Source organism: Pyricularia oryzae, chromosome 3 (assembly GCF_000002495.2).
Source record: "Pyricularia oryzae 70-15 chromosome 3, whole genome shotgun sequence".
Taxonomy (NCBI): Eukaryota; Fungi; Ascomycota; class Sordariomycetes; order Magnaporthales; family Pyriculariaceae; genus Pyricularia; species Pyricularia oryzae.
The window spans coordinates 962,377-985,635 of NC_017849.1; the positions used below are offsets into that span (position 1 = coordinate 962,377).

Here is a 23,259-nt window from a genome sequence, read left to right on the forward strand (position 1 = left end):
ACCTTGCAAGCTTGTTAAAGTTTTCCCCAAGTGGGTGTCTCCAAACTTGAAGGCTTGCTGCGTCTGTCAAGCAAGGTGAACTTGGAGCTTCCTGACGTCGTACTGCGTCTCACGTTGCGGGGACATGGGACATCCATCAAGGTCTCCACCCCCGATGCAATCCACAATTAATTATTCCTAGATACGAAGTACCTATTCTGGAGAAAATATGAATGAACAGATTGGGAAATTTATATTACCAAAGCGACGGGTCACCAGGGGATGCAATAATTGCTAAAAAGACAGATAGATGGCATGATACATAAATCTGGAAATTATATTAAGCAACGGCCGAAACAAGATCATCAGGCAGTCGATAATGACTATATGGTTGAATTATATAATATTCAAGTATTTAAACCGATCCATCGTCCAACTAAATCCCAACTTTCCTTGACCAACCTTTCTTGGTATCCCACCATCTACCTTCGTTCAGGTTTCATTATTTGCCTTGTAAATTTTTTTTTATCTCCTTGCTTTTAATCTTCTTACTCTCGCTCATTAAAAACTTTTCATCGCATCGTCAACATTCACAAGTCTCATTTTCAACATGCACTTCTCTACCGTTTTCACAACCGCCGCTACCCTCTTGGCCATTGCGCCAAACTATGTCGTCGCAATTAACGAAGACTGCATAGTCTCGCTTGTGCCAGATGGCGGATCGTTTGCCAGGAAAACCCTGCGCAGCAGTCCAGGACAACAACATGACCTTCAATGGGGTAAATATGCTTTTACTATTCGGGTAGAAAATGGTTGCGCAGGCAAAAAGACTGCTGGGACTATCCCACCGGCGCATTTCGTGTCAGTGGGTCGTGCGGCTTCTCTGAAACCCACCTCAATCCTGAGAGATGGTGATCCACGTCCGCCAACGGCAGTTTATCCTCCTCGACAGCCGCCTCGTACAGAGGGGCGTAGGACGCGATATGGCTCATCCGGAGGTGCGGTAACCGTGGGAGCGAGATAGGTTGTCGTCGAATGGGGATGCTAGGGGACCTTTCATTATCAATGAATGGATATAATATACTTATCTAACACTGTGATGATATGACGAATTACTGCGAATAGATGTTTTTGTAATCCCGTGACAGTCAACACAGGCCTGGGGTTGTACGTAGGTAACTAACTACCTATGTATGTAAGTCGTGGGAGGCAGGAAATCCTTGGCGTCTTCTCATAGGCTGGCGGTACTTTTTCACCAGCGGTACATTACGGCCCCACCTTTCCCGAGATGCAAAAAAGTTCCAATATGGTGGAACTCGGCTGTGGATGCAATTGCAAAGGAAAAACCAATCCACCAGTAGCTAATCAATCATCTTGCATGCACCATTTTGACGATCGAACCGAATTCAACGAGCAGCGAAAAACACATTCATTTCAGTTCTCATCAGCCTCAAGACTAATACGCCAAACAAAATGTCAAACACAAGTACAACAACGCCGGCCGGCACAACACAACAACCTCAACAAGACAACCAACAACCACCACCACCACCACCACCGTTCAACGGCACCCACCCAGTATACCACTACACGGCGCTCGGCGTGGCGGGTCTCGGCCTGCTGGCTCTGGCCCTGCCGCCGCGCACCTGGGGCTTCCGCAGCACGCTGCTCAGCTCGTCCGTCTTCATCTCGTCCAACCAGCTCGCGCACGACTACACGGGCCGGTCGTTTGTGCAGCGCTGGAGCGAGCGGACCGAGAAGCTCGAGGCGGCCATCAACAGCGGCGACTCAGACGAGACGCGGCGCATCAAGGAGGCCATACGCGCCGAGAAGCTCCGGAGGCGCGAGGCCCTGCCCGAGGAGGAGCGCAGGCGGCTCGAGGCGCTGGACCGCGCCAAGACTAAGAGCTCCTGGTTCAGGGAGTGGGACGAGAAGGAGAAGCAGGCCCTGGCCGACGGGAGGGGCTACGGCGGCTTGATCATGGACACGGTCAAGGAGGCGTTTGGTGTCGACGAGGAGAAGCCGGCCGCGGGTGATGCGGATAAGGCCAAGGAGGCCGCGGACAAAAAGCCGGATGGGGCAAAGTGACATGGCAGCCTGGATGGGTTGGAAATGAAACGTGGGATGCAGGGCTCGGGGGTGTCAGTCCCCCGGTACGTCGGCCTGGCATTTGATGTGCGCGGTTGATCCTCAAGTCGGAACCTGAGACCACCGCCAGATGTAATAATATGTACTCAACGAAGATCTGTAAAAGTAGTAGAAAAATACCCAAAGAAAGAAATCAGTATTGAGAAGCGATATCAAGTCGAAACTGTTCTCAAAGTACCGTTAACCAACCCCAGTGATCAAAACCAGATTTGAAAATGAGATCACATCGCTGCTTCCGTCCATCGGATGAACGAGAGAATCAAAGACTTAATTCACTGAGTGAACCAGCCAATAGTAAGAAGGTATGGCTTTGTCTAGTCGTAGCAAAGACAAAGTCTTATGAATAAATGGTGCACAACCAGTCACAGACAAGACACGACATTTATGACAAAATAAAATGTTACCAAACGCAACTGTATCAATCTATCTCGCATTGCTCAAATTTGATCTAGGCATATACAGAGCCTCCAACTCAATCATGCCATCCTTCAAGACCTGGCAGCAGCCCTCGGCTCCCACGCCTTGAACTTGGGCACCGTCCTGCAAAATAATAGCCACGGTTAACAAACACCATGCTCAAACCGGCGCTACGAACGAGCAGCGAAAACAGTAGAAACGTCCACAAAACAACTTACGTGCTGTAGGGCTTGTAGGCACCCCTCGTGGCCGTGCGGTTACCCACGTGCTCTTTGGGCGCCCAGGGCCGGTTGATCTTGGTCAGGGCGTCCTGAGGGGCGGGAGTGTCGACCATGTACGACAGCCAGGCGTGCCAGTGTGGCTCAATATGTGCGCTGTATTGGTGGTCCTTTGTCAGTCACTATGCATGTGCGATTGGTACCTGTCTGAACACCCGCAAAAGGGGCAGCCAAACATAGGAGGAAACGTACGCGTCGTAGTCGTGCTTCTTGTAGTCAACCCATCGCGTTCGGACTGGAGTGGGATTGATGTCAGTAAGGAGCAGTCCAGGCTCCGGCGGGCTGCTAGGTTGGGTTGCTGGTCGTTCAACCACAGCAAGAGCGGTTACGTACGCGGAAGCTCCTCGGCCATGTTCTCGTAGAACTTGTTACCGAACCTGTCGGTGCCAATCAGGGTACCGGCCTTGGTGTCACCTGTGATTTGCGCATTGTTAGAATCCTATCCTTCGCCCCATTTCCTTGCCTCCGTCCATTGACCCTTTCCCCCGCATGGGTTGCCTCGGGATCGCCATACCGATGTACTATCAACCCAGGCAGCATGCGTGTGCCCTAGCAATCAGCAATTGTCCTTCCAGTTGTCGTCGGCCGAGTGAATGTCGTGAGCAAGCAGACATACGTTGAGTTGATGCCAGTATTCCTATCCACGGGGTTCGTATTGTCAGCAACCAAGGTTCGAATAGGATCAATTGAGCGGTCGCGTCGTGAGGGTGCGGCTGCGAACCTTGATACCAATGCGGCGCAAGTAGCCAAACGTTCTCGAAAGGGTCGACATGGTGGGTATGTGTTGGTCAATTGACCTTGTCGGCGAGAAGTCGGAGCTTGCGGACAATGTTTTTGGAGTTCGGTCGGCACAAGAGGTGACGCAGGTACGTACAGCTTAGCTCAGGTGCCCACGACGGCCAGGGTGGAGAATGCGAATTTCCAGACCAATTGCATGACTGGAATTTCTATCGATGACCCTAACCCTGAGGGGCATTGGCACTGAGGACCCTAACCCGCCCTGAAAAAGACATAGTCTCAACGACAAGCATGTCATGAATCTGCGAACCCTTCCGCTTGTCCCGCATCGATCCCGTTATCTAGCGGCCATGATAGTCAGGGGCTTTTCGAGGTGCGCCTCGAGGCTAAGGCCAACCTTATCAACACCGCGTGCCTCTATCCGAATACACAGCCGGCCTCAATGCCGCTCATTTACGGGCTCGTCCACTGCGGGAGCTGCGCCAGGGCCCTCGACTAATAGCCCAACGACTACAGCCGGCCTGCTGGCACCGTTCACGACCGAGCTAGACAAGATCGCGCCCTCTTTTCGGATACACGGCTCGCAGATACGCATCCTGCAGACGCCTGCCGAGTTCTACGAGACGCTCAAGGACAAGATTCGGCACGCGGAGCGTCGCATCTTCTTGTCCACTTTGTACATTGGCAAATCTGAGAAGGAGCTCGTACGTGTGGCTATAAATACAATGTCGCAAGAAAGATGGTGAAATCAATAAGAAAGATTGTTTGTTGACAATAATGGCTTGTTGCAGATTGCTACGCTACAAGAAGCATTGCGCGCAAAGCCGGAGCTCAAAGTAAGCATCCTTACAGATGCCCTGCGCGGCAGCCGTGAGGCGCCGGAGCCTTGCTCTGCGTCGCTTCTGGCGCCCCTCGTGACCGAGTTCGGGGCTGAGCGCGTCGAAATCAGGATGTATCACACGCCGAACCTGACGGGAATGCGAAAAAAATACATCCCCAAGCGCATTAATGAGGGCTGGGGACTACAGCATATGAAGCTGTACGGTTTTGATGACGAGATAGTCATGTCAGGGTATGGCTAGAAAATCTCTGCGTCCACTCAGGAAGCTGCTTTTCCAGCATTGGCTAACATGGTTAACCCCTTAGCGCAAACTTATCCAACGACTATTTTACAAATCGCCAGGATAGGTATCACTTGTTTTCTTCAAAGGAAATCACCGAGTACTTCTGGGGCTTACAGAGGGCCGTGGGCTCTTTGAGCTTTCTTGTGCAGCCGTCTACAGAGTCCCCCTCTGGTTTTGAGATGACATGGCCCGGAAGCAACCTTGCGCCTTCGCCTCTCGATGAACCAGAAAAGTTTGTGGCAAAGTCAACGACCTTGATCAGAGACCTGATATCGGTGAAATCTGCCAAATCAAACGCAAGCTCCGGTGACCAAGGCAGCCAGACCGACACCTCAGTGTACCCGTTGGCCCAAATGTCTCAGCTCATGAGACCCGATGCATCGACAGAGCTACCGGCAGTGACGCATATCCTCTCCAAGTTGGCGTCACCTGATCTGGCCGGCTCGTCATGGACGTTTACAGCCGGTTACTTCAACCCAGCACCTTCGCTCACCAAGCTACTACTCTCGGCGGCTCCTGGTGGTACCGGAACGGTGATCACGGCGTCTCCCTACGCGAACGGGTTCTTCCGCTCTCATGGTGTCTCAGGGATGTTGCCCGATGCATATAGCCTCCTAGCACGCCGATTCCTGGACCGAGTTGAACGCCGCAAGGGAGGACAAGCCGTCATCCTCAAGGAGTGGCGACGCGGCACTTCCGGCGAGCCAGACGGCTGGACGTACCACGCCAAGGGGCTTTGGGTGACGTTGCCGGGCGGCCATGACATAGGCCCATCCTTGACAATGGTGGGCAGCTCCAACTATACAAAGCGCAGTTACAGCCTTGATTTGGAAGCCAACGCGCTGATTGTGACCACAAACGATGGCCTACGGAAGAGGCTGGCGGATGAGCAACGGTGGCTACAGGAGTACGCCGCACCGGTCAGGATTGATGACTTTGCAAAGATAGAGAGGAGAGTTAGTTTGAAGGTGCGGATCTCTATGTGGATCGTGTCGTTGGTTGGCGGTGCCTTGTAAGATGAGACTTTTCATGCATTGGAAAGCATGGGAGTGAACGGTTATTTGTACAACATCATAGAACGTGATACCCCTTCGATTGTTAAAAGTAATATTCAATGGGACATTCGAACCTTGGTACCACGTGGCAACAGGCTTTGATGGACCGAACTGCCGATGTTAGAGTCCAGCTCGCAACATGAGACTATGGTTTGGGTAGCGGCATGCCTTCAAAGCTACACCGGTCCCACGTGCAGCGGGTGTGGCACACTTGATGACAAGAGAATCTCACAGATTGATTGTCTGATTCAGCACAGTGATTCTTCCTCACATTGTCACTATTCAGGCTAAAGTACCCTACAGCCATCCACCCTCGTTTAGTTGCGAAAAAAGACAAGAAATTGGCAGGATGCGAAACAGAGAATACCTATCGTGTACTGATTCAAACCGGGGAACGCCGGCGAGGAAAAAAATATATCAATCAAACCGTGCCACCCATGAAGCGAGTGATTGGTTGTCCTAGCTGGAGCTCTGATTTTCGAGGTGGAGCCGAGTCTGGCATCCACCCGCAAATTATCAGCACTTAAGGAGCCGGCCAACAGGGCGGAGGCAAGCGAGAGGCTAGGCTACCTTGGGTCTGGCATTTCAGCTTGGCTTTTGGGGAGTGAAGAGCCGGGAAAACAAAACAAGGGGGTACGAAATCTAGTTCTAGACCTAGCCTAGACTGAGATCGCATTTTCGCGCACGCTCCCCTTCTGTTTCTCAACATTCCCATCCATCCATCCACAAAGGTTGTTGCATGAGGGTAATCCCATTCGGCTTCTTTTTTTCTACACGGCTCTCTCACAAGACCCCGACCACGGTGATTGACCGCAACGGCGCAACGGCGCTGGCTAATCAATTCACAGCCTCTGTAAATCAGTCCCGGATCCCGAACTGGGGGCGGCTTGCAGAAGAAGGTCAATGGCTGGCGCCACGGCAACTTTTTATTAGACTCTCTCGGGAGAGGCAAGTTGGGCACGAGATCAAAATCTCTACGCAGACCTAAGAAGCAAGCATTTAGCCAGGGGACCACGTGACGTCATGAAGTTCGCGAAGGAGCTTCAGAGGGATTTAGTGCCCGGTATGTTTCTTGTTGGTCCTTTTAAAAACAACAGATAATTTTCATCTGATGTTTTTAGGGCATTATTTTATTTCAACCGCATTTCTTTTGCTGACCAACTAGCGCAGAATGGCAACAAGCATACCTCAACTACAAAGAGGGCAAGAAGCACATCAAGGTCGTCGCTCGCGCCATCAATCGAGCCAAGGGTAAAGGTTCACTGACCCCGAACCTTGCCCGACGATCACCAGATGACTTGCCTCCCCACCCGACTCCTAGCTTCTCACCCAGGCGCAAGCAAAGTTATCATGCTCGCTCTTTGGCGACCAGAGGGACCGCCCAGGGTGAAGATGGCGACATTGGAAATGCCTTGTCTGCCACTCGTTCGAAATCGACCCCAGCGCCCGGGCCGTCGAGGACCAAGGACGGCTTAACACTGTCGCCAGCTCTGGACATCGCGCCCCGGAAAGGGAAAAACGATGGCCGCTTGGGTGAGACCCAGCTGCTCAAGGACTCATGGGGAAGCGACACGCACTATGGCAGCTTCGTGCCAACTCCTCCGGCTGCTCCTCAACCTGATAATCCACTCACCAAGTCTACATCTTATCAAAATAACTTTGAGCTTCCGGCCCCTGCTATGAAAATACCCTCCAGGACTGACGATTTTAACAAACTTGCCCCCCTGTTGTCAAACCCATTTCACAGAAGCCATACTATGCAGTTTCCAGTGGGTGGGGCACGTTGCGGTTCGGCTGAAGACTCACAAAAGTCCCCTCGTCAACGGCCCGTCAGTCGTCGAGCGAGTACTTTTGGGAAGGATCCCAGGGAGGACCCCTCTGCAGAGACTCCGTCAAGACAGCGCCTGCAACACACGGAGTCTTACCCAACGCCGCGTGGCACCTTGACACGCAAAAAGTCAACCTCGCCCAATACTGCTGTCGAGCTGGAAGCCATCGAGCTCGAAAACAACTTCTTCTTTTGGTTGGATGACCAGCTCGCAAAGGTTGATACCTTCTACCGGGAAAAGGAGGCCGAGGCGGAGAAGCGTCTAGTTGCTCTCCGGGAACAGTTGCATGTCATGAGGAGTCAACGTCTGGATGAAATAGAGCAAATGAGGCAACGCCGCCGTGCTGCATCCGAAGGCAACGGCGACTCTACTGCTAAAAAGGGAGGGAAACAAAACAAGAGGAGCAATGATAGCTCGGATAACTCATGGCTTAACCAAGGCTGGATGCGCCAGTTGCAACCAGCAAAGGCCAAACTCCTCGAGATAAGCCACCCTCGACCAGGACCCAACTCCAAAGCACTGCAGAAGATGGCGCAAACGCCACGCATGAAAGGATTGCAGGATCCCTCGAATAGGGATTATACCCGCCGCCCCGTGGCTGAGGATGTTCCATACAGGACCGCCAAACACAAATTGAAGCTGGCCCTGCAGGAGTTCTATCGCGGCCTGGAGCTACTCAAGTCATTCGCCCTGCTCAACCGAACCGCCTTCCGCAAGCTCAACAAAAAGTATGACAAGGCTGTCAACGCCAAACCTACCTACCGTTACATGCACGAGCGCGTCAATGAAGCCTACTTTGTCAAGTCCACGCTGTTGGACACGCACATCGCAGCCGTCGAAGATCTATACGCGCGCTACTTTGAGCGTGGCAATCACAAGATTGCCGCAGGCAAGCTGCGCAACCTCAACCGCAGGCCGGCAGACGAGTCTGCCAGTGCCTTTCGCAGTGGCCTGCTCATCGGCGTGGGACTCGTGTTTGCCATCCAGGGCGGAACATATGGGGCCGAGCTCCTGTTTGTCGAAGATGATACGCTGAGAGAGCGGACATCCTACCTCATGCAGATCTATGGCGGCTACTTCCTCATGCTCTATCTTTTCGTGCTCTTCTGCCTGGACTGTCGGATATGGACAAAAAGCAAGATCAACTACCAGTTCATATTCGAGTTTGACCCTAGAACGCAACTCGACTGGAGGCAGTTGTCCCAGTTCCCGGCTTTCTTCCTGCTGGTTTTTGGAGTTTTCATCTGGGCCAACTTTTCCCGTTTCGGAGACGAGGAAATGTACTTATACTTTCCCAGCATCTTGATTGGGCTTACCTTTGTGATATTATTCTTCCCTGCGCCTGTGTTTTATTGGCGGAGTCGCCGATGGTTCCTGTACTCACATGTAAGTTTTGGGCCGCGAAGAGTCTTGAGCGGTGCCAGACGATGGAGCTTTGTCGACTAACAACTTACTGTTTAATAGTGGCGTCTGCTTCTTGCAGGACTCTATCCTGTCGAGTTTCGTGATTTCTTCCTCGGCGACATTTACTGCTCGCTGACATACGCCATGTGTGTGAGTAGCAGAGTGCCTTTCCAAACCACATTTGTCTCTTGGTAGCATAGAGTACTAATCGCCTTGTGAAACTACGCAGAACATCGAGCTCTTCTTCTGCCTGTATCACAACCGCTGGAACGAACCCACACAATGTAACTCGAGCCATTCTCGACTGCTAGGCTTCTTCTCGGCACTGCCACCTATTTGGCGTTTCCTCCAGTGCATCCGGCGTTACTACGACACTCGTAACGCTTTCCCTCATCTCGTCAATTGTGGCAAATATACTATGAGCATTTTGGCTGCTGTGTGCCTCAGTCTTTACCGCCTGGAGAACACGCATACGAACCTGGCGCTTTTCATTACCTTTTCCAGCATCAATGCCATATACTGCTGTAAGCTATTTCATCGCAGGCGACTGCAAAACTCTCGTTGCCGTCTATTCTTGCTAACTCTAGTGAACAACATCAGCATTCTGGGACATATTCATGGACTTTTCCCTCCTTCAGCCGGTCAACAACAACAACTTTCTCCTTCGCGACATCCTCGGGTTAAAGAAGAAGTGGCCCTACTACACCGCCATGGTCGTCGATCCCATTCTCAGATTTGCCTGGATATTCTACGCTATATTTACGCACGACACGCAGCACAACACCATCGTCTCTTTCCTAGTTGCTTTCGGCGAGGTGACTCGCCGTGGGATGTGGACTATCTTCAGGGTCGAGAACGAACACTGCGGCAACGTGGCGCAGTACAAGGCCAGCCGCGACGTGCCGCTTCCCTACAAGCTCGAAGGCGAGGAGAGCAGCAGCGGCAGTGGTGCCGACGACGGATTACTGGGCGAACCAACCACACCCGGCAAGGGTCGGAGCTCAGGCGTCGACGCCGAACGGTCGCCTGCAGCTGCTCGCCTGAACTCCCTCGCCAGAGCCGGCTCTAGAGTGTCGGCGGCTGAGGAAGGAAGGGCCGGAGATTCCATAGCAGGCGACGTCCCCGGCGGTGCGACGCTGAGGAGGAGGCTCACGCGGGCCGACACCATCGTCGGGGCGCTCTCGCGACACCTGGCCGAGGCGCACAAGCAGGACTTTGAGAAGCGGCGTAAGCCGCCCGTCAGTCCAGCCGAGGAAGACGACGAGGAGGAGATGTACCAAAATATCCAGAGAGCGACGGTTTCTAGCGACGTGGCTGTCGGGGAAGAGGATGACACGGACGACATGGAGGGCGGAGGGGCTTTCAGCGAGGATGAACGCAGAGAGGAAGATAGAGATGGGCAGAGCGATGGAGAGGACGATGAGGCGGAGCACGTTGATACCGAGGTAGTGGATAGTGGGAAAGATGCCGTGAGGAGGCAGAGCAAGTCGTAGGGAGGGCTGGTGCTGTTTGGCTAAGGCCATGATGTTGGGCTTGTTCTTGTTGCAGAGGAAGACAGACAAGCGAGGGGGAAGGCGATCATATAACGCATTACTAGCGAGCGATGTTTCATGGATAGACCGGTATGATTACCGAAAAATAGCATTATGCACTACTAATAAGAACAGGAAAAATTACAGAGTATGAAGCTTGCCCCTGCTGTGGTTTTAAATCGCATTCCAAGGACCATATCAGATTGATGCTCGGGGCAGCAAGGCCAGAGACGACTACAGAGCAAACGCAGATGCATCGCGTCGAGCATGCTCGATCGCTGAACAACAACATCTCCCAAGTCAAATGGAATTTTGTCATCTCTTGTAGGCATCTTGATATAGTAGAACCGTCCTTGCGTCTTGTAATAGCTTTGATGTTGTCGGCATTTTTCGTCGCTAACCAATCTCTAGAGGTATATACTTGAGAAGCCGGGCTGCATATTGTTTGCCTTATAGTGTCAATGGACACATGGCTCATTATCAATCAATTCACCATCGGATATGGTGTAGTGGCTAACATACGACGCTCTCAATCCTCAATAGGATCCGTCGTGCCCGGGGTTCGATTCCCCGTATCCGAGATAATTTTTTAGCATTTTTTGCTTGATTGCTTTCTCTTTTATGATCCATTCTGACGACAGCCGCTGGTACAATTGAATTTTCTCGTGTTTTTCTTTTGTCAAGTTGCAAAACCTCCTGGTACGATTCATGTGTGCTAGTGTACCCATCCTCCCCAGCAGCTGCAAAATCCCATATTCTGTGACACATATATCAAGTCAACCTGGTCTAGATAGGTCACCATCTATGAAGGCCCGAAGGGATAGACAAGTGGACATATTTTTCTGGCTCTTGGCTCTCGTGGCTGTCCCAAAATATATAGCCTTTGTATATATGTCGTCTCTTGTCGCTTTTTGTAGTACTGCTTGGCATTGAAATGATGAAATCTCGGGACGACGATCGAGGCTTTTTGCAGCCTTTTCCATTGCTCCTAAGTTCTTCGACAATGACACAGTAGCTGGGCCTTAGGCCCTTGATGTCCAACGCAGACTTTGAGCATGAAGCGGCGAGACAAGCTTAACGGGATAGTCATGGAAAGGATGGTGTACCAATAATGGGCGCAATGATGAAGGATCACGCCCAAGGGCCTCTTCCAAAGCTCGGGGGCTTAGTTAGATTTACGGGGGTTGTAAAATGATGCTTGTGTATCATATACTTGAAGCAGCGTAATCTGTACAAGTAGCGGCCAACTGATTACATTCATTCATCCTGCTAGCAAATGGAAAGATGGTGTTCATGAGAGGGCCTGCCCGACCTGGTTCGTGTCTAGTTTTACGGTCGCGTAGAAAATGACGTTTCTCAGAGTGAGCAATGCCAGAGCACTTAATGTTCAAGGAACATGTAAGCCCTGATGTTGCAAAAAATCAAAGACGGGAGAAAAGGTACTGAAACAGCCAGACCATTCTCCGCTGCTCGTATCTACTGTAGCATCAATCAAACAAAACTCTTGTCAATTTACGTAGTTGCGGAGCTATTGCAGCGCTAGCAATGAGATTTTATTTTATTGCCTCTGTTGAAAGAAATCCGATGTAGAATCTGATAAGCCAAGATATTGCCAGTTGCACATGTAGAGGATGTTGTAACTTGCCGTCAGGGAGGAAAGCTAACTAGGTTTTGATAAATTATTTGCACACGAACTTGGCTGAGAAAATCCCAAGCCTTTGAAAGCTGGGTGGTTTGACTTTTGTAGGTTCTGCCTATTGGCATGTAGGCCGTGGCGAAGGCCTTCTTCAAGCAAACAAGGCATTGTCGTGCTTCGTCCGTGCAAGGAGCTGGCTGCTATCTCTCACATCTTAGAGAACACATTACCGGACTTATCCAAGATGAGAACACCTAGGTCAAGGGCAATAATGATGACCACTGAGAATGCATTGGTGCATTAGAACCTTGATCTACTGGCTGGCCTGGACGTGCTAGGGTTGGAGAATTTCAAGTCAGTTGAGTCCGCACACAGTCTCGGGCAATCTGACAGGCAACTGACAGAATGGGAAGATTTGGTCCCGAATTTCTATGAGTCTGCTCTTGCCGCAACACAAGAGAATGGTTCTGACCAACCGTTCAAAATCTCGCCCACCACTCAGAGCCATAACCACAAAGTCCACCACCAAAAACAATACCAAAAAACGAGCAGCCAAAAACGAAATAGACGAAAAGCCTCAGTAAATATGGACGGCGTCACGGGTGGCGCCATCGCCATGATAATCCTCATGGTCCTCCGCATCATCTGGGACTTTTGCGGAATGTGCGCGCACCCGCGACGAGCCAACATCCAAGACCCGAGCAATATCGAAATGCAGGACATGAGCGGCAGGGAGAGGCCCACCTCTGCCCAGCAAGATGCCCCGATGGACGGTTCCGCCCAGCCAGAGGCCAGGACCAACACCTACCGACCGGATTCGTTTGACTGGAGCAAGTTCATGCAGATGCACAACGTCACTCCACTCCCCGCCGCCTCTGTCCCAAGTAACCGGAGCGCAACAAAGACCAAGACCAAGGCCAAGGACAAAGACAAGGACAAGGGGAAGGGCAAGGCAAAAGAACAACTTGTCGCTCCACCGCCGCGCGTGTTCGACTGGACGGGAACAAATGCCATTAGCGACGAAGAGCTCGAAAATGCCGGCGAGGGCTCCAGTCGGGGCGTGCCCCGTCGCTCTAGATACAGAAACAGCCACTACAACAACTGGGTTTGATCTCACCAAGGTCGAAATTCCAGTCAAGAATAAAGCAGTCAAACTATTAAAGACTGCGCTCAGAAGTTGATTCTTATCTACGTCGCATCTGTAATCGCGTAAGTAGACCTGTGGATTCCGTCTTGCTTTGAGAGAAGGGGGCTTTTCGACTAAAAAGCAGAGCTGACATTCCAACTTCCATTCAGCAACGGCCAGGAGCACATCATAGAGGCCATGCTTCCGATAGCTATCAACGACGAGCAGAGAAGATGGGCCCCAAAATCCAAGCTCTTTGTATGCAGCCCTGCCTCGGCTTCAGAGAGTGTTATTTGGGATTTGGCATCACAGCAACTCTTGCGGCGTTTTACAACAGAAAAACAGTATCTGATGGTGGTGCATATGGCACGGGGGATGAAGGCGAGGAGGATGGGTATGCTACCATCGATAGATACCCATTAAAAGTCCACAGCAGAGATGTATGCCCTGATTTTTGTCGTTGCTAAACGCATGTACCCCGTATGGGGAAATAATCCATTGTCAAGGTTTGTGTGAGATCTGGAGACCATTGGAGAGACAAGCCGAGAAGTTGTAGTGGAGTCTTGGCAGTTCACCAGGATTCACCAAGCTCTAAAACTATCTAGTCTAGATAGTATCCGTGAGCCCCATGTCGTCAAAATTAAACGATTGTGCCTGACGGAGCTGAAGTGAAAAAGATGACTGCATACGGCGTGCTACGTACCTAGGGACGCATTAAATAGTTGCTTTTATGTTATGGGGTATCCTAAGCCAAAATGAGTTGTGGTTGCCTAGCGGGAATAAGCATAAACTCCATTGACACTAGGGCCCCGGTCAAGAGCCAAGCAGGGGAGGTACACCTTGAAGAGCGTTACCGTGTGACTGTCTATCATTGTCCGATATCTCCTAAAATGCATGAGTAAACTTGTTGCATTTTCAATTTTCACATGGCAGCTAGGGCAACCGAGTAAGAAAGCCTGCAGAAAAGAGCTCAATCAAAGAAGCGGTTTGATCGAGCAAGCAACCAATCCTCTCTGCATGGTCCCTCGACGCAGTACATTCCGATACAGGGTGCCCTTGTCCGCAGGTGGGGCAATGAGTCAAGGCTACTAATCGCGGGGGAGAGACTAGACGCGTTCTGCAGACGCGACAGGCAAAAATTTATTTGTCTACCCCTCATGACGACAACTTTTTTCCCCTTTTTTTTTCTACTACTTTTTTTTTCTTACTTTATAAAAAAGCCGAACGAGAATTCCACAATTCGAGTGCGCACAAGTCTTGGGATTATTATTGTGGCATCTTATACTTGCTTAGTCTTTGATAACTTGTTATTTTTATCTTTGTTGCTCATAGCTATATCAATTGTACCCGTGTCGGCAGTCCTTTGACCCTCCTCCACAAAGATCGAGGCGACAGAATCCTTTTGGCACGATGAAGTATATCGTGGTCAATGGAGGTAATTATTTCCCATAGCCCGATAAGTAAACCGATTTATATGTGAACCCATTTACTAAGATCGCTACAGGTGTCATTAGCGGAGTGGGCAAGGGCATTATTGGTATGTCTAGGCCACATCGTAGGACGGTATTACTATACGTCGATTGACGACTAACAAATGCAAAGCCTCGTCCACTGGCCTGCTTTTGAAGTCTGTCGGCCTCAAGGTCACAGTAAGGATTCTTTGCCCCTTTATAGCTTTACTCATTGGTTTACTGGCAATGCTGACGTGGTCTCGTTAACAACCACCAGGCCATCAAGATTGATCCTTATCTCAATGTTGATGCGGGCACCATGAACCCATTGGAGTGAGCACCAACTCGCTTCAGACCCTCCTTCTCCATGCCCGCTTCCGCGTGCTGATAGAGTCAAACAACACAGGCATGGAGAATGCTTCGTCCTGTCCGACGGCGGCGAGGTCGATCTCGACATGGGCAACTACGAGAGGTATCTCAACGTGACCTTCACTCGCGGCCACAACATCACAACCGGTCAGATCTACAAGGAGGTCATCGACAAGGAGCGCAGAGGCGACTTCCTTGGCAAGACCGTCCAAATAGTACCACACATTACCGATGCCATCCAGGAGCGGATCGAGCGCGTCGCGCGCATTCCGGTCGATAACTCGGGCCAGGAGCCGGACGTCTGCATCATCGAGCTCGGAGGTACCGTCGGTGACATCGAGTCCATGCCCTTCGTCGAGGCACTCACCCAGCTGCGCCACAAGTACGGCCGCAGCGGCTTCTTCAGCATTCACGTATCATTTGTCCCCGCCATTCACGGAGAGCAAAAGACTAAGCCCACACAGCACTCGGTTAAGACGGTCCGAAGTGCAGGCCTGATCCCTGACTTGCTGTGTTCCCGCTGTAACAAAGGGTTGGAACAGAGCACGGTGAACAAGATCGCCCAGATGTGCCAGCTCGAGCCTGAGCAGGTTCTTGTAGTTTATGACATGCCCTCCATCTACCAAGTGCCCATGCTGCTCGACCAGCAAGGTTTGGTCACTCAGCTGAAGGCGTCGCTCGGCCTTGACAGCATCCCACGGGACCCAGCTCGCTTGCAGCATGGATCGGAGATGTGGAACGTGTGGAAGGACACAGTCGGCGCCATGGACAGCGAGGGCAAGGTCACCATTGCCTTGGTAGGCAAGTACACAGAGCTGCACGACTCGTATCTTTCCGTCATCAAGGCACTGGAGCACTCGTCCATGAAGTGCAGGCGCAAGCTTGACTTGCAATGGGTCGACTCGGAGCATCTTGAGCCTAAAACTGACAAGGAACAATTTGACGCCGCTTGGGAGAAGGTCAAGTCGGCTGATGGAATTCTTGTTCCCGGTGGCTTCGGAAACCGAGGCACTGAGGGTATGATTGCGGCAGCCAAGTGGGCTCGTGAGCAGAGCAAGCCTTACCTCGGAGTCTGCCTTGGCATGCAGCTTGCTGTTGTGGAGATTGCCCGCAACATCTGCAAGCTTGAGGGCGCGACGTCAGAGGAGTTTAATGGCCTGGCGGAGCACAAGGTGATCATTTTCATGCCAGAGATTGACAAGACCACAATGGGAGGTACTATGCGTCTTGGTCTGCACGACACCCATTTTCAGCCTGGCAGCGAGGGCAGCAAGATCCGCGCCCTTTATGGCAATGGTCCCGTTGCCAGGGAACGCCACAGGCACCGTTATGAGGTCAACCCGCAGTACATTGACCAGCTTCAGAAGGAGGCTGGCCTCCAGTTCCTGGGCAAGGACGACAAGGGTGAGAGAATGGAGATCATAGAGCTGAAGGGTCACCCTTACTTTGTTGGCGTTCAGTACCACCCCGAGTATCTCAGCAGGGTGTTGGACCCGAGTAAGCCGTTCCTCGGTCTCGTTGCCGCCGCTTCGGGATGCTTAGAAAAGGTCACGACCGACGTGCTGGCGGAGCACAAGAATGGTGTCAATGGCGTCAACGGCAACGGAAGGCACTTTTAAGGCGTTTTTGGGATCGTATAAAATGTTATTTTCTTAGATTACGATAGGCATTAGGTTGGGTATGATCAATAAAAAGACCATGAGCGATGATGTGCCTTGTTATGGATGCTGCGGTTTTCTTGACTACAATTTGCGAGATTGCAATGCCCTTTTGATCAAACCTACGGCCATATGTCCAGAGTTTCTGGAGTTCTATATATACCCAATGTATGTATTATCCATTATTGAGGGGTCTCGAGTGCCAACTGTTCAAGTTGACAAAAATAACTACATAGCCTAGCTCCCATTAAAGACCTTTACACTTGCTCTTCTTTTGCGGTACTTTCTACACCATGCTCATACGGATCAATCTTTGTGCTAGCAAACTTCCTTGCAGATACGCCCTGCTCAAAGAGGATATCGAGCTCGGCATACGTCCGACCCTTGGGCTCGGGCACTCGGAAGAAGACCCAGACGGCGCTCAGGGCGGCGGTGCCGGCCCAGAAGAAGGCCGTTTTTGCGCCCCAGTTCCAGCCGGTGCTGGCGCTGCTCAGCTGGTAGTTGGTCATGACGTTGACAAAGATGTTGCTGGCGTTGTAGGCGGCGCGGGCCGAGACGATGGTCTTTGCCTTGAGGCGCGTGCTCGACAGCTCCGAGACGAGCGAGTACGTGACGGGGCCGACGGTAAAGTCGTAGACAAAGGTGAAGGCGATGAGCATGCCGCCGATGGCCCAGACGCCCGCGTTGGTGCCGGCAAAGGCCAGCCCGCCGACCACCAGCAGGATCAGCAGCTGCGCGGTCAGGCCGGCAAAGTGGATGGTGCGGCGGCCGACGCGCGCCATCAGCAGCCAGCTCCCCGCCGTGCCGACCATGCCCAGCGCGTACTGGCCCATGGACAGCGCGAGCGAGTTGCTGGCGTCCATGCCGGCCTGCGTCAGAAAGTACGAGAAGTAGCCCATCAGGTTCTGGCCGCCCAGCGTCTGCACCAGCCAGATGCCGACCACGACCTCGGTGCGGCGCAGGTCGACGCCCCTGAAGCAGTCGCGGAACCGCACGCCCTCCTTGACGCGCCGCTCCAGCTCGTTGGTGTGCTCGATCATGGCGATGGTCTCGTCGGCGTCGAACCCGGGCTGGCCTGGGCTGGTCAGCCGGAGCAGGGACCGCTTGGCGGCGGCGCGGTCGCCGTGCCGCACGAACCACCAGGGGCTCTCGGGGGCGAACCACACGCCGACCAGGATGGGGACGGGCCAGACCCACTGCACGCCAAAGGGGATCCTGTAGGCCCACTCGTCGGTCCGGCGGATGCTGTTGTAGTTGACGGCCTGGGCCAAGAACTGCCCGACGACCCAGCACATGTTGATAAAGGTGGTCAGGTACGGGCGCAGCGCGACGGGGGCCACCTCGGACGCGTAGGCGGGGGTCACGGACTGGAAGGCGCCCCAGGGTATGCCGCAGAGCACCTCGCCGAGGACGAGGACCTCGACGCTGGGCGCCAAGAAGAGCACAAAGATGAAGGCCATCATGAGCACGAGGCCCAGCATCGTCGTCACCCTGTAGCCCCAGCGGTCCGAGGCCCAGCCGGCGAGGATCAGGCCCAGGATCTCGCCGGCCCGGGCGCCGTTGGACAGGCCCGACTGCCACGCGGCGCTGATGACCCACTTCCCGGTGGCCGGGTTGAACTCGCCGTACTTTTGGTTGAAGACGGGCGAGTTGTAGAGGGAGGACAGCAGGGCGAGGTCGTATCCTTCCATGATCAGGGTAGAGGATAGCAGGACAGACCAGCCGATTGCTTTGGGGTAGGTCTTGATGGCGGCCCAGAGGGTCATTTCCTGTTCCGAGGACGCGGCGTGTTTGGCTTCGAGAGCCAGGGAGGAGGGGGAGGTGTCCATGTCGACATTGCGAGGGGGTGCCATTGTCGGACTCTTTTCTGCGTCTGCGCCAGCCGTGGCTTCTCGATTGGAGGCCATGGGCACGAACGGGTCTGTCCTAACTTGGACCAGCTTTGATAACGGTGACTATACAAATATTTGTGCCGGTAGGTCTTGGTGAATGTCACCCTCCAAGGTACCCAAGTACAAGACGGTCCCTAGGAGACAAAGGCCTGGCAGTTGGACTCGACAGCCGCGCGGATTGTGGAATGAGCCTGGATCAACTAGCAAAAGAATAGTCGAGGCGTCCCATTATATATAAAGAATCACCGAGTTTTTGGCACTCGACATGTCAAAATAAGTCACTAGACTAGCTCTGGGAAGTGTGCTGACAAGGGTGTACCCCGGGCAATCCGGGGTTCGTCAATCGAGCCATCCTGTCAGCATCAGCTCGGCCAATTCATGTTCGGCAATATTAGCTGCAGAGCAAATTTGGCGATGTTTCTCCATGAAATTTCGGTAGTCTTGTGGGGGGTTACATGGTGAGATGGGGGCAAGAATTGTTTGGTGAAGCTGCGGTGTCAGGGCGGAGCGGAGTTGCTGTCGGAGTTGCCTCGAGTAGGAGCTCTGAGGGGTCATCTAGCCAAATGGGGTTGGGGTTGATGTGGATAAGGCAATGAGGTTGGATGCAGTTGATAGGTGGACAAAAACCCTACCTTCCTTGCTTTTCATTCATTACCAGGTTGGCACCTGAACCCTTTAGCTCGGCCTTGCCTCTGCAGTACGGCTTCTCTTCGTATTATATGCCCACTATTTATCTGTATTCCTCCATTAATGTCAAGATCAGCCGTCGGAGCTTCGGCGGAGATACTCATCATGGCAAAACTCTACGTCTCGAGGTCTTCCTCGAGTCAACACGTTTTTTATTACAACTTCTCACCAGGGTAGATCAACAAAGAGCAAGGATTGCGCATTCACACTCGTCTCAAGCGAGACTTTGAACCTTTCATCATCCGTTGCTCTCCCCCTGTTTCCCGACACTTCAAAGTCTGCGACATAACACTGGATCGACCTCTCCTTCATCATCAATATGGGCTGCATTCCATTAGACCTACAAACTGACGCCTCAAATCGGCTGTACGGCAAGTTACCATGGTGGAAAGATGCCGTATTTTACCAAGTCTACCCGGCTAGCTTTGTAGACAGCAACGGGGATGGGTGGGGTGACATTCCGGGCCTAGTCACAAAGCTCGATTACCTCGCCAACCTTGGCGTCGACTGCGTCTGGCTATCGCCCGTCTTCGACAGCCCACAAGCCGACATGGGATACGACGTCTCGGACTATCAGAGCATATATGCGCCTTATGGGACCGTCGCCGACGTCGACGCTCTGCTTGCGGGCTGTCATGCAAGAGGGATGAAATTAATCTTGGACTTGGTGGTCAACCACACGAGCGTCGAACACTCGTGGTTCAAGGAGGGTCGCAGCAGCAGAGCAAGCTCTAAGCGTGACTGGTATATATGGAGGCCAGCACGGTATGATCCCATCACAGGTGGAAGGCTGCCCCCGACGAACTGGCGGGGCTACTTTGCCGGCTCAACTTGGACATGGGATGAGCAGACGCAGGAGTACTATCTTCATCTGTACGCTCCCGAGCAGCCGGATTTGAACTGGGATAACGAGGACTGTCGAATGGCCATCTATAAAGACACTATGAACTTTTGGCTTGACCGCGGAGTTGACGGCTTTCGCATAGATACAGTCAACAAGTATTCCAAGAGGGATTACGTCGACGTCCCGGTGACGGACCCCAGCAGCTACACTCAGCCCGCTCCGGACATGTGGTGCAACGGCCCTTGTATCCATGAGTATATCCGCGAGATGGCAGCCGAAACACTACACCGGTATCCCGGCGCCGTCAGCGTTGGGGAGTTGAGCAACATGACCAAGGGCCCCTCGCAGGTCCTCGAATACGTGTCCGCGTCGCGCAGCGAGCTGGACATGGTGTTTGAGTTCTCCGCAATCAGGCTAGGAACCGGGGACGGCTTTGGTGCCAAGTACATATACACGCCATTTCCATTGTCCCACCTCAAGCGCATCACAGAGACTTGGCAGGCGTTCATCGAGGGAACAGACGGCTGGACAACGGCTTTTGTCGAGAACCACGACAACGGCCGGGCCGTGTCGAGGTTTGGCGACGACCGCTCGCCCGAGGCGTGGCGGGCCAGCGCGAGGTGTATCGCACTGTGGCAGGCTACATTGACAGGTACTCTATTCTTGTACCAAGGGCAGGAGATCGGAATGACCAACATGCCCGAGAATTGGGACATCGATGAGTACAAAGATGTTGAGAGCCAGGGCTTCTACAAGGAGGCGGTAGGAAGCGGTGATGTGGACAGTATAAAGAAGACGATGCACGGTCTGAGAATTCTTGCACGGGACCACAGCCGGCTGCCGATGCGATGGGACGGCGGGGCACCTAATGCCGGATTCGGGCAGTCCACAGATGGCTGCAAGCCATGGATGCGAGTCGTCCAAGACGCAGAATGCCGCGGCGGCGGTGCCGAGGTTAGCGTGGCTGCGCAAACTGGCAGAAAGGAGAGCGTTTTGGAGTTTTATCGACTTGTGTTGGCGCTGAGGAAGAAACATCGCGAGCTGATGGTACATGGCAGCTTCAGGCTCCTAGATCCGGAAGATGAGTACATCTTTGCGTACGTCAAGGAGGCAAGTCAAGGCGTCAACGCCAAAGAAAACGACAGGACAGTCAAAAAGTGCGTCGTCGTGCTCAATTTCTCAGGAGAAGCACAAGAGTGCGTGGATGTTGCTGCGGCAATGGGCTGTGGACTGACAGACGTACGACTACTGGTCGATACTATTGTGGGCGAACCGGAGGACGGACGGGTCATCTCGATCCCAGCACTTGGAGCCTGGGAAGGGAGAGTATATGTCAACTTTTAGAACCACTAGCTGCTATTTCCACTCACTATAACTGAACTTTTTCAAGGTACCGCCCATAGGAACAATATGAGCAGTCTCAGCGTACATAGCCACCGATACTAGGTAGTTTAACCTATGTATTTACTATAATGGAACTACCTCGTTCAAGCTTCAAAAAACCACTCCCCGGCATTCGAATCACCCATGGTGATGGACGTTCAGAATTCCCGTCTGTTCGTTTGTGCGGTGATTCACAGCCCAGGCCTTGACGGCGCCGTAGTCCCTGCAGACGTGGCGCGAGCCCATGACGCCCGGCTGGAACATGGTGTCGGGGATGACGTCGGGCCTGCCCTCGAGCGTCGTGTCGGCGTGGCACATGAGCGTCAGGCGTAGGTACTCGAAGCAGTGCCGTACGTGCGCCGGCATGGTGGTCTTGTTGCGGACGGCGTTGTTGTAGTCTGCCATGATGGTGTACTGTTGTCGGTTTTTTTTCCCCTTTTGTCAGTCGTGCTGTAGGTCACAGAAAAAAAATAAAAAGAAACTTTTTCAAGTCGTAAACTAGACCTACAAGACAGTGGATCTCGTGGAACACGGCGATGGCGTGAACGTCGTGGCCTTCTGCGTCGCTCGAGGGAGGGCTCAGCTGGTCTAGGCCGTGGGTTATGTGTGCCCAGCCTCTGCCCTCTGCGTAATGGTTAGTAAAATGTGTTACTGAGCTATAGTCGTGGCTTGCTTCTCTACTTACTCGGGATAAGCTCACCCCATCGCTCTCGAAGGCTGTCGACTTCAGCATCTGATGCCTCGGAAGCATCAACCGTAAAGTCGGGAACGTAGTCAAAGTACTTGATCGCGCTCGGGACTGCAGAATGCTCGAAGTCAGTATCATCCTGAAGAACCTGAACGTTCATCGCGGGGTTTCCCCAACATAATAAGCTAGGCTTTTGTTTTCACCCACAGGCTGGGACGTTTCCGGAATGGTCACTCCCGACAGCGACTCTATGCAGACTGCGGCCCAGATCCGCAAGGACGATCAAGGACGCAGCGGCAACGATGACCATCCAGACAAGAAGCACAATCCTCACAAGCCAAACCAAGGCCGTCGTCCCCGCGCGGTTTGAAGTCGTCCATGGAAGATGCGAGGCCCTCCGCGAGGTAGAACCTTCCTCTGTCGCGGGAACGAATTCTGGCAGAGCGGAAGAGAGAGGCGACCGATCGCCCGTCTCGAGGTGTTCGTACTTGTAGGATGGCATGGCGAAGTGCAAAGCAAGGTTAGGGCGTCTTAATCGTGGAGTTTAGTGTCCGGTGTGGTGTCTTTTTTTTACGGTGCACACGATAGCGCTAGGGATTTGAGGGCATTGCTGCTTCTGTCACTTAAAAAAAAAAAAAAAAAAAACTGGGCGGTCATTAATCTTTGGTCGAGTTTATTGTTCTTTGGCATGCCACAGATTTTGTCGCCCCTTGACCGTTTTGGGGTCTGAATAGGGAGTTGGCTATTCATCCTGTTGCCGTTCATTGATGTGCTACAAGGGCAAGATTGTCGTGGTGCTTTGTATTGTTGGGGACTGTTCCCGGACAGGATGATGCTGATCTCGTATGGAAGGGAAAGGAAGTTCCAACCAAAAGATTAAAATATGGTGTGATGTTTTCTGATTCTTGCAGCAGAGGTTGAACAAGCAAGACAAGCTGCCTTGCAAGCTTGCTACAATACAAATTGGGAAAGGGATGGGTCCAAGCCCATCACACGGACCCAACCCAACATCCATATGTCC

The 23,259-nt window shown here is 52.6% G+C and overlaps 10 protein-coding genes and 1 non-coding gene across 11 annotated transcripts; 8 read left to right on the forward strand and 3 right to left on the reverse strand.

The window, feature by feature from the left end:
* Positions 1-438: 438 nt before the first annotated feature.
* On the forward strand, positions 439-1,068 carry MGG_15207 (uncharacterized protein). The gene has a single exon (XM_003711405.1). It carries the CDS (start codon positions 590-592, stop codon positions 1,001-1,003), a length of 414 nt encoding a protein of 137 aa, XP_003711453.1. The 5' UTR covers positions 439-589; the 3' UTR covers positions 1,004-1,068.
* A 384-nt stretch (positions 1,069-1,452) lies between these two features.
* Positions 1,453-2,067, forward strand: MGG_07541 (uncharacterized protein; the record flags this gene model as incomplete). Its single annotated transcript, XM_003711406.1, has 1 exon — positions 1,453-2,067. One exon carries the CDS (start codon positions 1,453-1,455, stop codon positions 2,065-2,067), a length of 615 nt encoding a protein of 204 aa, XP_003711454.1.
* A 411-nt stretch (positions 2,068-2,478) lies between these two features.
* On the reverse strand, positions 2,479-3,709 carry MGG_07542 (uncharacterized protein). The gene is made up of 7 exons (XM_003711407.1): positions 3,544-3,709; positions 3,439-3,459; positions 3,337-3,343; positions 3,156-3,236; positions 3,015-3,057; positions 2,763-2,918; positions 2,479-2,667 (listed from the first exon to the last, which is right to left on the reverse strand). Exons 1-7 carry the CDS (start codon positions 3,592-3,594, stop codon positions 2,616-2,618), a joined length of 411 nt encoding a protein of 136 aa, XP_003711455.1. The 5' UTR covers positions 3,595-3,709; the 3' UTR covers positions 2,479-2,615.
* Positions 3,710-3,852: 143 nt separating this feature from the next.
* Positions 3,853-5,883, forward strand: MGG_07543 (CDP-diacylglycerol-glycerol-3-phosphate 3-phosphatidyltransferase). Its single transcript, XM_003711408.1, has 3 exons — positions 3,853-4,264; positions 4,352-4,632; positions 4,707-5,883. The coding sequence occupies exons 1-3, from the start codon at positions 3,857-3,859 to the stop codon at positions 5,698-5,700; spliced, it is 1,683 nt and encodes a 560-aa protein (XP_003711456.1). The 5' UTR covers positions 3,853-3,856; the 3' UTR covers positions 5,701-5,883.
* Positions 5,884-6,405: 522 nt separating this feature from the next.
* MGG_13413 (uncharacterized protein) lies at positions 6,406-10,664 on the forward strand. Its single transcript, XM_003711409.1, has 5 exons — positions 6,406-6,802; positions 6,910-8,954; positions 9,033-9,122; positions 9,202-9,496; positions 9,573-10,664. The coding sequence occupies exons 1-5, from the start codon at positions 6,763-6,765 to the stop codon at positions 10,463-10,465; spliced, it is 3,363 nt and encodes a 1,120-aa protein (XP_003711457.1). The 5' UTR covers positions 6,406-6,762; the 3' UTR covers positions 10,466-10,664.
* Positions 10,665-10,999: 335 nt separating this feature from the next.
* On the forward strand, positions 11,000-11,085 carry MGG_20123. Its single transcript has one exon. It is a non-coding gene; the product is annotated as a tRNA-Glu (tRNA).
* A 1,641-nt stretch (positions 11,086-12,726) lies between these two features.
* Positions 12,727-13,251, forward strand: MGG_07544 (uncharacterized protein; the record flags this gene model as incomplete). The annotated part of the gene is made up of 1 exon (XM_003711410.1): positions 12,727-13,251. The coding sequence occupies one exon, from the start codon at positions 12,727-12,729 to the stop codon at positions 13,249-13,251; it is 525 nt and encodes a 174-aa protein (XP_003711458.1).
* A 1,425-nt stretch (positions 13,252-14,676) lies between these two features.
* Positions 14,677-16,705, forward strand: MGG_07545 (CTP synthase; the record flags this gene model as incomplete). The annotated part of the gene is made up of 5 exons (XM_003711411.1): positions 14,677-14,701; positions 14,771-14,803; positions 14,869-14,915; positions 14,995-15,050; positions 15,124-16,705. 5 exons carry the CDS (start codon positions 14,677-14,679, stop codon positions 16,703-16,705), a joined length of 1,743 nt encoding a protein of 580 aa, XP_003711459.1.
* Positions 16,706-16,853: 148 nt separating this feature from the next.
* Positions 16,854-19,063, reverse strand: MGG_07546 (alpha-glucosides permease MPH2/3). The gene has a single exon (XM_003711412.1). The coding sequence runs from the start codon at positions 18,649-18,651 to the stop codon at positions 17,002-17,004; it is 1,650 nt and encodes a 549-aa protein (XP_003711460.1). The 5' UTR covers positions 18,652-19,063; the 3' UTR covers positions 16,854-17,001.
* Positions 19,064-19,301: 238 nt separating this feature from the next.
* Positions 19,302-21,678, forward strand: MGG_07547 (alpha-glucosidase). The gene has a single exon (XM_003711413.1). The coding sequence runs from the start codon at positions 19,643-19,645 to the stop codon at positions 21,509-21,511; it is 1,869 nt and encodes a 622-aa protein (XP_003711461.1). The 5' UTR covers positions 19,302-19,642; the 3' UTR covers positions 21,512-21,678.
* MGG_07548 (uncharacterized protein) lies at positions 21,624-22,990 on the reverse strand. The gene is made up of 4 exons (XM_003711414.1): positions 22,446-22,990; positions 22,236-22,349; positions 22,059-22,174; positions 21,624-21,964 (listed from the first exon to the last, which is right to left on the reverse strand). The coding sequence occupies exons 1-4, from the start codon at positions 22,738-22,740 to the stop codon at positions 21,689-21,691; spliced, it is 801 nt and encodes a 266-aa protein (XP_003711462.1). The 5' UTR covers positions 22,741-22,990; the 3' UTR covers positions 21,624-21,688.
* Positions 22,991-23,259: the final 269 nt, after the last annotated feature.

Coding starts and splice junctions, on each gene's coding strand:
- MGG_15207 (XM_003711405.1), top strand. CDS start 590: ATGCACTTCTCTACCGTTTTCACAACCGCCGCTACCCTCTTGGCCATT.
- MGG_07542 (XM_003711407.1), bottom strand. CDS start 3,594: ATGTCGACCCTTTCGAGAACGTTTGGCTACTTGCGCCGCATTGGTATC. Junction 2,919..3,014: donor AAGAAGCACGACTACGACGC/GTACGTTTCCTC, acceptor CCACCAATACAG/CGCACATATTGAGCCACACT. Junction 2,668..2,762: donor GCCTACAAGCCCTACAGCAC/GTAAGTTGTTTT, acceptor ATTATTTTGCAG/GACGGTGCCCAAGTTCAAGG.
- MGG_07543 (XM_003711408.1), top strand. CDS start 3,857: ATGAATCTGCGAACCCTTCCGCTTGTCCCGCATCGATCCCGTTATCTA. Junction 4,265..4,351: donor GCAAATCTGAGAAGGAGCTC/GTACGTGTGGCT, acceptor GGCTTGTTGCAG/ATTGCTACGCTACAAGAAGC. Junction 4,633..4,706: donor GACGAGATAGTCATGTCAGG/GTATGGCTAGAA, acceptor TTAACCCCTTAG/CGCAAACTTATCCAACGACT.
- MGG_13413 (XM_003711409.1), top strand. CDS start 6,763: ATGAAGTTCGCGAAGGAGCTTCAGAGGGATTTAGTGCCCG. Junction 8,955..9,032: donor GATGGTTCCTGTACTCACAT/GTAAGTTTTGGG, acceptor ACTGTTTAATAG/TGGCGTCTGCTTCTTGCAGG. Junction 9,123..9,201: donor CGCTGACATACGCCATGTGT/GTGAGTAGCAGA, acceptor GAAACTACGCAG/AACATCGAGCTCTTCTTCTG.
- MGG_07546 (XM_003711412.1), bottom strand. CDS start 18,651: ATGGCCTCCAATCGAGAAGCCACGGCTGGCGCAGACGCAGAAAAGAGT.
- MGG_07547 (XM_003711413.1), top strand. CDS start 19,643: ATGGGCTGCATTCCATTAGACCTACAAACTGACGCCTCAAATCGGCTG.
- MGG_07548 (XM_003711414.1), bottom strand. CDS start 22,740: ATGCCATCCTACAAGTACGAACACCTCGAGACGGGCGATCGGTCGCCT. Junction 22,175..22,235: donor ATGGGGTGAGCTTATCCCGA/GTAAGTAGAGAA, acceptor ACCATTACGCAG/AGGGCAGAGGCTGGGCACAC. Junction 21,965..22,058: donor TCCACGAGATCCACTGTCTT/GTAGGTCTAGTT, acceptor AACCGACAACAG/TACACCATCATGGCAGACTA.